This window comes from Macaca fascicularis, chromosome 6 (assembly GCF_037993035.2).
Source record: "Macaca fascicularis isolate 582-1 chromosome 6, T2T-MFA8v1.1".
In the NCBI taxonomy this organism is placed as follows: Eukaryota; Metazoa; Chordata; class Mammalia; order Primates; family Cercopithecidae; genus Macaca; species Macaca fascicularis.
This window is the reverse complement of record NC_088380.1, coordinates 15,312,547-15,325,048: the sequence shown is the minus strand read 5'-3', so window position 1 is coordinate 15,325,048 and position 12,502 is coordinate 15,312,547. Positions and strand designations below refer to the sequence as shown.

The following is a 12,502-nucleotide window of genomic DNA, read 5'->3' as shown; positions in this document are numbered from 1 at the left end:
TATGCAGATGTCAAAAATGAGACGGGAGGGGAGACACTGTGTGACCAGAATTGTGAGGGGCCCTGGGGAAGAAATCTGCACTCAGACACTGGGCAAAACTGTCTGCCAATTCCTCCTTGTCGCCAACGGCCTCACTCAGAATTGAGAACGCCCAGGGACCCTCTGCTGACGACTCCCCACCCCAGCCCGGCTTCCGGAGAGGACCGAGCCCGCCGCCCACGGCCCGCGCCCCGCGCACTCACTGCTCTGCCGGGCACTGCATCTCCGGCAGCGGCTGCCCGCTGGCCGCCGCCTTCCCGCCCTCCTGCGCCGCGGCCCCAGCCTCCCGCGCCGCCGTCTCGGCGCAGCTCGCGCCTGGCCACGCTCCGGGTTGAGGCATAGTCCCCCGACTCATGCGGCCGCTCGGGGCCGAAGGGGTTCAGCCGGCTCCGAACGACCCGGAGCCTCTCCCGTCGGGGTGCCAGGCAGTGGTCGCAGCCGCTCAGCTGCGCGGGCGGTTTTCGAGGGTCCGCGGGGTGCTTCCGCGCGCGTCAGCGCCGCCCGCCTCACGGCCTCTGACCCTGCGCGAGGAGGTGCGGCCTGAGGCGGAGAGGCGCGGACGCGGCGCATGCGCATACACGTGCGCGGGCTGAGCCGCAGGGGCCTGGAGGGGGAACCGCGCGATTCGGCTGCTGCGCATGCTCTGTCCCCGGGCCCCGCTGGCTTGCTTCCCTCGTCAGCTGTGTGTGGGGACTGGCAGAGGATGTGAGAGCTGGAAACTACCGGACGAGCGGCGGGGAGCGTCCTGGGTGAGGAGAAGGAAGGCCGGTCTTAGGTGTGAAGGGTGCTGACGCGTTCTGGCGCCTTGCGGTGTCACACTTGGCTTCCGAGCGATGCCCTCCGCCGGAACGGGTTTTCCTCAGCTGTGAAGCGTGGCTGCGGCCTGCCCGGGCTGTCGCCCGCCGGGACGGTTCAGACGCCCGAGCCCAGCGGGCCTGGGCCTCCGCTGTCGGGCCAGGCCGGTCGCTCCGGGGCTGGGAGTTACCGCACCGGAGTTGGGGCGGAGAAGGCGAACTGGTTCAATTCAGACCGGTTAAGCAAGCGCAGCAGTGTGTGTTCTTGGATCATAGTATTTCATGTAAACATTTTTATTTAAGAGGAACAAAAGGGAAAATACTAACCGTTTTCAAGCATCCAAGGGCGAAATGCTTCATCTCTGGGATGGAGTAGAGGAGTAGCCTCTAAGGTTGAGTTGCAATCGTGGGTGCAAGAAGTATGGGTGAAGCAGAGTACAGTGCCGGAACAGGGCGGAATGGAATGGCGTGGGCAGTTCAGAAACCCGCGAGGAGTCCAGGACGGAACAGGTAGGGAGCAGGGGATTGTACTGAAAGATGAAACTGAAAAGAGGGGTACTGGAGACCAGATCATGAAAAGCCATATTAGGCTAACTGTGGAGCTTATGCTTAATCCTCACTGACAGATCTTGAGATCATTTTGAACAATCACTTTGTCTTCAGTTTGGTAAAAGTTTGGAGAAGGGCAAGACTTTGGAAGACCAGCTTAGGGAGACTAAATAGTAGTGACCTCCAAGGGAAAAACTGAAACGGAAAGAATATTTATATTTTGTGCCACAGAACTCCGGGGGTATTGTTTTCTCCTTTAATTTTACTTGAAAAAGTAATAAATGCCCATGCTAAGAAATTCAGAGCATACAAAAGAATATACAAAGACTATTAAGGTGTGGGATTGTAGAGGGTTGAGTAGGGTCTGCCAAAATTCATGTCCACCTAGACCCTCACAATATTAACTTATTTGGAAATATAGGCCCTTTGCAGATGTAAGTAGTTAAGATAAGGTCATACTGGCATAGAGTGAGCCCTAAATCCAATGGTTGGTGCCCTTAGAAGAGAACAGATAGATAAATGAGCACAGAGGGAGGAAGGCCATTTGGAGACAGAAGCAGAAGTTGGAGTGATGCAACTGGAAGCCAAGAAACGCCGCAGAATGCCAGGAGCCAGCAGAAATTAAGAAAAGGCAAAGAAGGATTATTCCAAAGCACCTTCCGAAGAAGCTTGGCCCTGCCGAAAACCTGATTTCAGACTTCTAGCCCCCAAAACTGCAAGAGAATAAATTTTGTTGTTTTAAGATGCACAGTTTGTGGTACTTTGTCTTGACCACTCCAGGCAACTCATATAGGGATCAAGGTGGAAAAATTATAAATTCTTTCAGGCCAAATTTATTGATTTGGACCCACCAGAGATTCTGGATTCAATGTTTTATCTCAGAGGCTTAGAAAAAGCCCTAATGCTGTGTTTAATTGCTGAGTATGTCTTTTCCAATTATGCATGTCAAACTAGGAAAATAACCACAGGATGGGTTTGGGGACCCACTGAGCCCACCGTGAGAAGGATCTGAGTGAAAACTCCATTGATCGTTTAACCTCCATCCACCCAGAAGGACCTATGCTAAATGAAGTTGAAGTGCCAGAACTGCCTAGTTATCTGTAGAGAAAGGTATCCACAGGCTTGGGGAGATTGGAATGTTAGAGTGGATTTATCATTTAAGACCTGCTTACCCACTCCAGGAGGGTCCAGAGGACATACCTTTTACCATGACTGTAAGAAATAAATTTGTGAGGAGAACCCTAGCATCCTTGAAGAGATCTGTGGCTGCCCTTCTCTTTAGTCACATATATCTTACAGTGGAAACTGCTACCATCAAACTGGGATTCCTAAGTGCCACCCCAGGGTGGCACTTAATTGCCAAAAAGTAGGTGGGCATGATTACTATAATTACCAGCAGAGCTAAAACAATATTGTCTGTTTTACAGAGACCTGTGCTGTTGGCCACTTAATCGTTGTGTCCCTAGAAAAATAAACAGGCAATCTACTAAGTTCTTATTGGCCTGTATAAGTGCAAGAGTTCTAGATCTAGGAAACAGACATCCTAACTTGCATCACCAAAACAAGAGTCACAACCTCTCAATCAATTCCCAGATGAGCCAGTTTACACTCTCAGAGCTCTGAATGAAGGAGAGGCTGGATCCTCTTGAGGAAGGACTCTGCTACATTGCCAAAAATGTATATTGTTATTTCCCCCAAAGAGACCAATAGCTACCTACCAGGGTAATTGTGCATTGCGGGAAGAGAAATAATCAGATTTGTCAGGGATTACTACACAGTGGCTCTGATCTGATACTAATCTGGGGAAACCAGAAACTTTACTCTGCCTGCCAGTCAGACTAGAGGCCTAAGGGAGGTGGAGTGATCAATGGAGTTTCAGCTCAGGTTCATCTCTCATTAGACCCATTGAGTCCCTGGACCCATCCTGTGCTTATATTTCCCCAGTTCCAGAATGCATAATTAAAAGAGATATACTCGGCCGGGCACGGTGGCTCACACCTTTATTCCCAGCACTTTGGGAGGCCGAAGTGGGCAGATCACAAGGTCAGTAGTTAGAACCAGCCTGGCCAACGTGGTGAATCCCTGTTTCTACTAAAAATACAAAAACAATATAGCTGGGCGTGGTGGCGGGCACCTGTAACTCCAGCTACTTGGGAGGCTGAGGCAGGAGAATCATTTAAACTTGGGAGGCAGAGGTTGCAGTGAGCGAAGATCATGCCATTACACTCCAGCTTGGGCGACAGGGCAAGACTCTGTCTCAAAAAAAACCACAAAGAGATATACTCAGCAGCTGGAAGAATCCCCACATTGCTTCCCTGACCTGTAAAGACTATTGTAATAGGCCAAATGGAAGCCACTAGAACTGCTTATATCTATGAGAATAGCAAACTAAAAACAATGCCACATTCTTGGAGAGATTGTAAAGATTAGTGCCACTGTCAAAGACTTGAAAGTTGCAGAGGTGGTGACAACCACTACATTTATTTTCCCCTCACCTATTTGGCACATGCAAAACACAAATGGATCTTGAAAAATGACAATAGATTCTTATAAACCTAATTACATGGTGACTCCAGTTGCACTGCCATTTAGATGTTTCATTACTTGAGCAAATCAACACATCTCCTAGTACTAGGTATGCAGCTATTAATCAGACACGTGCTTTTTCCGTCTATACTTATGAGAAAATACCATCAGAAGGAATTTACCTTCAATTGGCAAGACCACTATACAACTTCCTGTCCCTCTACAGGGATATAGCAACCTAAACGGTTGCCCTATGTCATAATTTAGTCTTCTCCTTCCAAAGAACTTCATACTGGTCCATTACATTGATGATATTATGCTGATTACTCATGGTAAGCAGGAAGTAGCAATTACTCTAGACATATTGGTAAAATATTTGCATGTCTGAAGACAGGAAATAAGTCTCACAAAACATCTGGGACCCTCCACCTCATGAAATTTCTAGGGGACCAGTATGGGACATGTCAAGATATCACTTGCAAGCTGAAGAATAAGTTGTTGCATTTGGCCCCTTTTACAACCAAAAAAACCAAAACACATACACAATACCTTGTAGGAGAAGAGATGGCTCTACAGCAGGTCCAGGCTATTGGGCAAGTTCTGCCATTTGGGCCATATGATCCAGCAGATCTGATGGTGCTTAGTGTCAGTGGCAGATTTAAATGCTGTTGAGAGGCCAGGCATAGTGGCTCACGCCTGTAATCTCAGCACTTTAGGAGGCCAAGGCAGGAGGATCACTTCAGCCCAGGAGTTTGAGACCAGCCCCACCTCCACACACACACACACACAAAAAAAAAGATAATTAGCCAGGTATGGTAGTACACACCTGTAGTCCATCCTAACTGCTTGCAAGGCTGAGGCAGGAATCCCTTGAGCCCAGGAATTCAAGTTACAGTGAGCTATGATCATGCAACTGCACTCCAGCCTAGTCAACAGAGCAAGGCCCTTTCTCCCAAAAAATAAGTAAGTGCTGTTTATAATCTTTGGCAAGCAACCATTGGTGAATCACAGTACAAACCCTTAGGATTCTGGAGCAAATATCTGTCATTGTCTGTGGGTAACTACTCTGCTTTTAAGAAACAACTTTTGGTTTGCTACTGGACCTTAGTAGAAACTGAAAAGTTAACAATAGGCCACCAAGTTAATATGTGACCTGAACTCAGTGATAAATCATGTTGATGGCATGTAACCTTCATATGATCTGATAAAAATGGCATTATACTTCTATGGTTTTCCTCCCCCAAACCCATAACCCCAGTCTAATTAGAAAAAAAAAAATTAGACAATTCCATTAGAGGGGCATCCTACAAAATACCAGTACTCTTAAAACTGTCAAGGTCATCAAAAACAAGGAATGTATGAGAAACGCACAGCGAAGAGGAGAGATGGCAACTAAATGTAATTCTGGTGTCCTGGGTGGGATCCTGTAACAGAAAAAAAGAAAAAAAAAAAAAGACATTAGGTTAAACAAGGAAATCTGAATAAACCATGGACTTTAGTTAATATATCAGTACTAATTCATTAATTGTAACAAATGGAGTGGTTCATGCCTGTAATCCCAGCACTTTGGGTGGCTGAGGCGGGAGGACTGCTTGAGCCCAGGAGTTCAAGATCAGCCTAGGCAACATGGTGAAACCCTCCCTCTACAGACAAAACTTAGCCAGGTGTGGTGGTGTGCACCTGGGGTCCCAGCTACTCGAGAAGCTGAGGTGGGAAGACTTCTTGAACCTGGGAGTTTGAGGCAGCAGTGAGTGATGATCGCGCCACAGCACTCCAGCCTGCGTGACGTAATGAGACCCTGTCTCACAACAACAACACCACAAAAGTAACATACTATAATAATGTAAGATGTTAGATGTTAGTAATAGAGGAAGTTAGATGCAGAGTATATGGGAACTCTGTACTATCTTCTCAAGTTATCTGTAAATCTAAAACTGTTCTAAAAAATAAGGTCTCTTTTTTTAATCAAAAATAAAACCCAGGTGGGCTGCGATGGCTCACGCTTATAATCCCAGCACTTTGGGAGGCCTCGGTGGGTGGATCACGTGAGATCAGGAGTGCGAGACCAGCCTAGCCAACATGGTAAAAATCCATCTCTACCAAAAACTACAAAAATTAGCTGGGTGTGGTGGCATGCACCTGTAGTCCCAGCTACTCAGGAGACTGAGGCAGGAGAATCACTTGAACCTGGGAGGTGGAGGCTTCATTGAGCTGAGATCATACCACTGTACTCCATCCTGAGCGACAGAGTGACACCCTGTCTCCAAATAAATAAATAAACCACCATATCATAAAGTGTTAAACCAAGACCTTCCAAAATAAGAATATCCAGTCATTGTTCTAACTTTGTCCTTTAATTTAAAAAATTCAGTGTTGTCCAGGCGTGGTGGCTCATGCCTGTAATCCCAGCACTTTGGGAGGCCAAGGCCCGTGGATCACTTGAGGTTAGGAGTTCAAGACCAGCCTGGGCAACATGGTGAAACCCTGTCTCTACTGAAAATACAAAAATTAGCTGGGCATAGTGGTGATCACCTGTAATCTCAGCTACTTGAGAGGCTGAGGCAGAAGAATCTCTTGAACCTGGGAGGTGGAGGTTGCAGTGAGCCGAGATTGCTCCACTGTACTCCAACCTGGGCGACAGAGTGACACTCTGTCTCAAAAAAAAAAAAAAAAATTAAAAATTAACTGTTAAATCATTTTGTCTTTATCTTTTAAAACGTCTATGGTGTGTATGTTTCTGGTATACATAATAAATACAGAGAGGCAACATGAGTTTTTAATATATTCATATTTGAGATATGCTAATTTTTTACTGTTATTACAGAATGAAATGATTAGAGGAATGTATATGTGTATTAAATAAATCAAAAACTAGGGGTTTTATTTTATTTTATTTTTTTTGAGACAGAGTCTCTCTCTGTTGCCCAGGCTGGAGGGTGTGGCATGATCTCAGCTCACTGCAACCTCTGCCTCCCGGGTTCAAGCAATTCTCCTGCCTCAGCCTCCCAAGTAGCTGGGACTATAGGCACTCACCACCACGCCTGGCTAATTTTTGTTTTGTTTTGTTTTGTATTTTTAGTAGAGACAGGGTTTCACCATATTGGCCAGGCTTGTCTCCAACTCCTGACCTCAAGTGATCTGCCCGCCACGGCCTCCCAAAGTGTTGGGATTACAAGCATGAGCCACCATGCCCGGCCAAACACTAGAGTTTCTTAGAGGCAGTCATGAGAATAAAGCCCATGAACTGTGATATAATTACAACAATTAGCCTATTCTTATGTCAAGATAAATAACATAAAAACCCATAAGCTTAAGTAAAAGCCTATGTAATAACTTACAGACAATGCATCAGTTTTCAGTTTCTTCTTAGAATCAAACATCAGATAAATATATATGATGGTACTGTAATTTGCAAATACTTGGTAACTTATATTTTCAATTAATCACCTTAAATTTATATATCTGCTTCAGTGGCCTTGCCTAGAATAGTTAATATGTGAAAGATTCCACATTCCTTTTCATTGAATGCTGTAGTCCTTACTTGTAATAACTGTTCCCAAAGAACAATGCTAAGCCATTACAGTGTTCTTATTTTTTAAAATTTTCTTTAAGGAGCTTAACGCAAGTTGGATGCATAGTCCCCCTTTTCAGTACCATAAACTCATAATTTACAGTCAGGTTAAAATACCCTATATTTTTATACTCTCTGGAATTTCCCAGTACCACAGCACTAACAATTAGATTTGAAGTGTATTCTGTACATCAATCTCTAAAGTACTCACAGGAAAGGTACTTTTTAGTTTATTCTAGTTTTATAGGTTCATGGACTGTAACCAAGCTTTGGAAGAAACTATTGTTAGTTTCACTTAGAAATTAACTACCCTAGGAATACTCAAGTATTAATTTTAAAGACTTATTCAAAATGCCTCCTGATTATTGAATGCCCATTTTGGTATTTTGTATTTTTTTTTTCCTTTAAGTTCTAGGAAACATGTGCAGAACGTGCAGGTTTGTTACATAGGTATACATGTGTCATGGTGGTTTCCTGCACCTGTCAACCCATCATCTAGGTTTTAATTGAATGCCCATTTTTTAAAAACAGAATTAGAGGGGGAAGAAAACCTACTGTGCTTTTTGTAGTTCTGAAGTTAAATGAAATAACTTTATAGAGAAAAAATAGAGGAAATAGCTCAATAGAAAAAAATATCTTGCTGTAAAATTAGTTTACCTGGAAACCCCCAAAACTTTCCCCAAGAGTTTTTATTGGGAGAAGTATGGGTCATAATGAAATTTATGTTATCATGAAAATGAAACCGTTTTGTATATAAGGAGGAGAGAGAATGATGCTGTTACAATTCACAGACTTGGAGTTCCGGAAAATATTAAATCAGTCATTTGCCTCTAGCTAAACAGAATTTCACCTCTAAGAATCCTCCAGACAGATGATAATCTTAATTTGTCTGGAAAGCTTCTGAAATGGAATTCCATACTCTTGGTACCCTAGTATCTGCTATGGATGGAATTCCATACTCCTGGTAGCTTAGTATCTGCTATGGATTGAATTACTGAATTGTGTCTCCCCAAAATTCATATGTTGAAATCCTAACCCCTAGTGTGACTATATTTGGAGATAGGGCCTACAAGGAGGTGATAAAGGTTAAATGAGGTCAAAAGGGTTGGGCCCTAATATGAAGGGGCTGGCGTCCTTATAAGAAGAAGAGACACCAGAGCTCACTATGTGAGGACACAGCAAGAAGACAGCCATCTGAAAACCAGGAAGAAAGCCATTAGCAGAAACTGAATCAGCTGGCACCTCAATCTTACTTTCTAGTCTCCAGTACTGTGAGAAAATATCTGTTATTTAATCCATCTGGTCTTGGTATCTTGGTCTGCTAGGGCCAGGTAATTCCCCACAGAGTAATTCCCTACACTTACCTTTTAGGACAAGCATATGGGTTTCTTTGGAAAGGAAACCCATCATTGATAGCACATAGTGGAACTTAAAAAGAGCTAGAGGGGCAAATCATAGATGTTTCCTAAGAAAATAAAGGTAAGGAAGAGACCCTTTGTCACTCACAGGAAACCTTCACCTCCTCAAGTAGTCTGATGTTAGGTTAATGATTCTCTCACAGCCTGATCTCATCTCCTTGGTAGTCACAAGGAAAAGCACTACCCTACTGTGATGGTTAATATTCAGTGTCAACCTGACTGGATTGAAGGATACAAAGTATTGTTCCTGGGTGTGTCTGTGAGGATGTTTGTTGCCAAAGGAGATTAACATTGAGTCAGTGGACTGGGAAAGGCAGACCCAGCCTTAATCTGGGTGGCTAGAATAAAAGCAGGCAGAAGGCCAGGCATGGTGGCTCACGCCTGTAATCCCAGCACTTTGGGAGGCCGAGGAGGGCGGATCACGAGGTCAGGAGATCAAGACCATCCTGGCTAACACAGTGAAACCCTGTCTCTACTAAAAATACATAAAAATTAGCCAGGCGTGGTGGTGGGCACCTGTAGTCCCAGCTCCTCGGGAGGCTGAGGCAGGAGAATGGCATGAACATGGGAGGCAGAGCTTGCAGTGAGCTGTGATCTCGCCACTGCACTCCAGCCTGGGTTACAGAGCAAGACTCCGTCCTCCCCCACCCCCCACCAAAAAAAAGGCAGAAGAACGTGAAAAGACTAGACTGGTTTAGTCTTCTGACCTACATCTTTCTCCTGTGCTGGATGCTTCCTGCCCTGAAACACTGGACTCCAAGTTCTTTAGCTTTGGGACTCAGACTGGCTTCCTTGCTCCTCAGCTTGCAGACAGCCTATTGTGGGACATCACCTTGTGATTGAAACTAGGCCTCATAAAACTTAGAAACTAGGCCTCATATAAAAAAAAAAATTAACACCAGGTGGCTCTAAATAGGGTCCCACCCTGCCTCAATAAGGACCCACCCTAATAGGGTCCCACCCTGCCAATTCCAGGAAACAACCTCATGGGGTCCCACCCTGCCAATTCCGGGGGTCCCACCCTGCCTCAAAGTTCCCGGAATCAACAACTCCAGAAAAAAAACTCATAAGGTCCTGCTCTAACCAATTAGCATAAGACACCTTACTCAGGCCATAGCTAGACCCAATCATTTTGCGCCTTAAGCTTTGTTTAAATTTCGCGCCATAAACTGTGTTTAAACTTGTGTTTGCCTATATAAACAACCTGTAACAAGCAGTCGGGGTCCCAGGGCCAACTTAAAACTTGGGACCCTAGCGCGCTAGTAATAAATAACTCTCTGCTGTGAATCTCGTGTCGGTAATCCTTCACGGCGACCCCTGCCCAGGAGAAAATCGACAGTTCAGTTCCAACATTTGGTGCGTTGGCCGGGAACTGGGGTCGTCCAAGGACCCCCGACCCATCCGGCGGAGACCCATCTGGCCCGGGCCACGGACTGCTGACTGAACGGACCTACCAGGTACTTTCGTTTTGTTCTGTCTGTCTTGCCGGCTAACTCTGAACTCTGGGGAGTACTCCTTCTGAATTAAGTGGGGAAGGGGGACAGACGTGTCCGGCACCTTCCCACTCACGCCCCGGGGGACGCCCTGGCGGTAGTCTGGGAGAAGGCTAATGACTCAGTCAGCCTCCTCAAATCTGTAGGCAGGTCGCCCCTGCCATCTGAATATTTTGTGATCTTGTGGCGCCACTCTCTGGCCGCGCGGCTTCTCCTTACTTGTCTGGTCTTTGTTTTTGTTTCTTTAGTTTTGTCCTTGTTATACGTGGACGGAATGGGACAGACGTTGACGACTCCTTTGTCTCTAACCTTGACTCACTTCCCTGACGTCCGGGCTCGAGCCCACCATCTCTCTGTAGAAGTCCGTAAGGGATGATGGAAAACATTCTGCTCGTCCGAATGGCCAACCCTCCATGGGGAATGGCCCCGGGACGGAACATTTAACCTCTCAATTATCTTGCAGGTTAAAGCAAAAGTAATGGATCCTGGGCCACTCGGACACCCGGACCAGGTGGCCTACATAATTATTTGGGAGGATCTGGTCCGAAATCCTCCCTCTTAGGTGAAACCCTTCCTCCATCCCCCTTCCCCATCCCAATCTACCCTCCTTGCCTTAGAAGCCCCAAAGAATCGGAATCCGGACCCGCCTAAGCCAGTCCTCCCAGATGAACCCCAGAGAGATCTCCTCCTTCTTGACCCCCTGCCTCCTCCACCTCAGAACCCCCTTCTGGGACCTCCACCTTACGCTTCACCCTTGCCCCCTGTCTTGTCCCCAGCTCTTTCCTCTACCACCTCGGCCCCTACCCTTTCTCCAACTTCTCCCTCGGCCCCTCCCTCCACCCCGTCTCCTTCTCCAGCCCCGCCCAAACTCACCCCTTGGACGCCGCCGCCGACACCTCCTCGTCTCCGCTTGCGGCAGACTGAGGACCCAGAGGGCCCTTCTACTTGGCAATCCTCCCTTTTTCCCCTCCGTACTGTCAATCGCACGGTCCAGTACTGGCCCTTCTCTGCCTCTGACCTCTACAACTAGAAAACCCATAACCCTTCCTTTTCCCAAGACCCCCAGGCCCTAACCTCGTTAATAGAATCCATTCTCCTCACTCACCAGCCCACTTGGAATGATTGCCAGCAACTCTTGCAGGTCCTCCTAACCACTGAAAAAAGGCAGCGAGTCCTCCTGGAGGCCCGGAAAAATGTGCCAGGACCAGGAGGCCTCCCAACCCAACTTCCCAATAAAATAGACGAGGGATTTCCCCTCACCCGCCCAGACTGGGACTATGAAACGGCACCAGGTAGGGAGAGTCTCCGAATCTATCACCAGGCTCTGTTGGCGGGTCTCAAAGGGGCAGGAAAGCGCCCCACAAATTTGGCCAAGGTAAGGACCATAACTCAGGAAAGGGACGAAAGCCCGGCAGCCTTCATGGAAAGGCTTCTGGAAGGGTTCCAAATGTATACCCCATTCGATCCAGAGGCCCTAGAACGTAAGACTACCGTAGCTATGGCATTCATAGACCAAGCTACATTAGATATAAAAGGAAAACTCCAAAGACTAAATGGAATCCAAACCTATGGATTACAGGAATTGGTTAGGGAGGCAAAAAAAGTATATGATAAGAGAGAAACCCCTGAGGAAAGGGAAGCCAGGTTAGCGAAGGAACAGATGGAGCGAGAGAATCGTAGGGACCGAGTGAGAAATAAGCATTTAACAAAAATCCTGGCGGCAGTTGTGAAAGAGAAAGGACCAGGGAGAGAGGGAGAGAAGCGAAGGCGGCCAAAAGTGGAAAAAGACCAGTGTGCCTACTGCAAAGAACGGGGACATTAAATCAAAGATTGCCCCAAGCGTCCTAAAGACCAAAAGAAACCTGCCGCTGTCCTCACCCTAGGTGAAGATAGCGAATAGGGGTGTCAAGGCTCTGGAGCCCCCCCCAAGCCCCGGCTAACTCTCTCTGTAGGGAGGCAACCCACCACCTTCTTGGTGGACACAGGCGCTCAACATTCAGTTTTGACAAAGGCAGACGGGCCCCTGTCTTCCCGCACATCCTGGGTCCAGGGGGCAACAGGGGGAAAATTGCACAAGTGGACTAACCACCGGACAGTTAATCTTGGACAAGG

The 12,502-nt window shown here is 46.7% G+C and overlaps 1 protein-coding gene and 1 long non-coding RNA gene across 3 annotated transcripts in view; one reads left to right on the top strand and one right to left on the bottom strand.

Moving 5' to 3' along the window:
- Positions 1 to 556, bottom strand: part of OTULIN (OTU deubiquitinase with linear linkage specificity) — a 38,254-nt gene extending 37,698 nt beyond the window's left edge. For both annotated transcript variants that reach the window (XM_005556604.5, XM_073993158.1), the window contains exon 1: positions 243 to 556. In XM_005556604.5, coding sequence (XP_005556661.3) covers positions 243 to 394 — 152 coding nt within the window. In that variant the 5' untranslated portion in view covers positions 395 to 556. The remainder of the gene's footprint in view (positions 1 to 242) is intronic.
- A 134-nt stretch (positions 557 to 690) lies between these two features.
- On the top strand, positions 691 to 2,130 carry LOC107129911 (uncharacterized). The gene is made up of 2 exons (XR_001491256.3): positions 691 to 1,343; positions 1,884 to 2,130. It is a non-coding gene; the product is annotated as an uncharacterized lncRNA (long non-coding RNA).
- Positions 2,131 to 12,502: the final 10,372 nt, after the last annotated feature.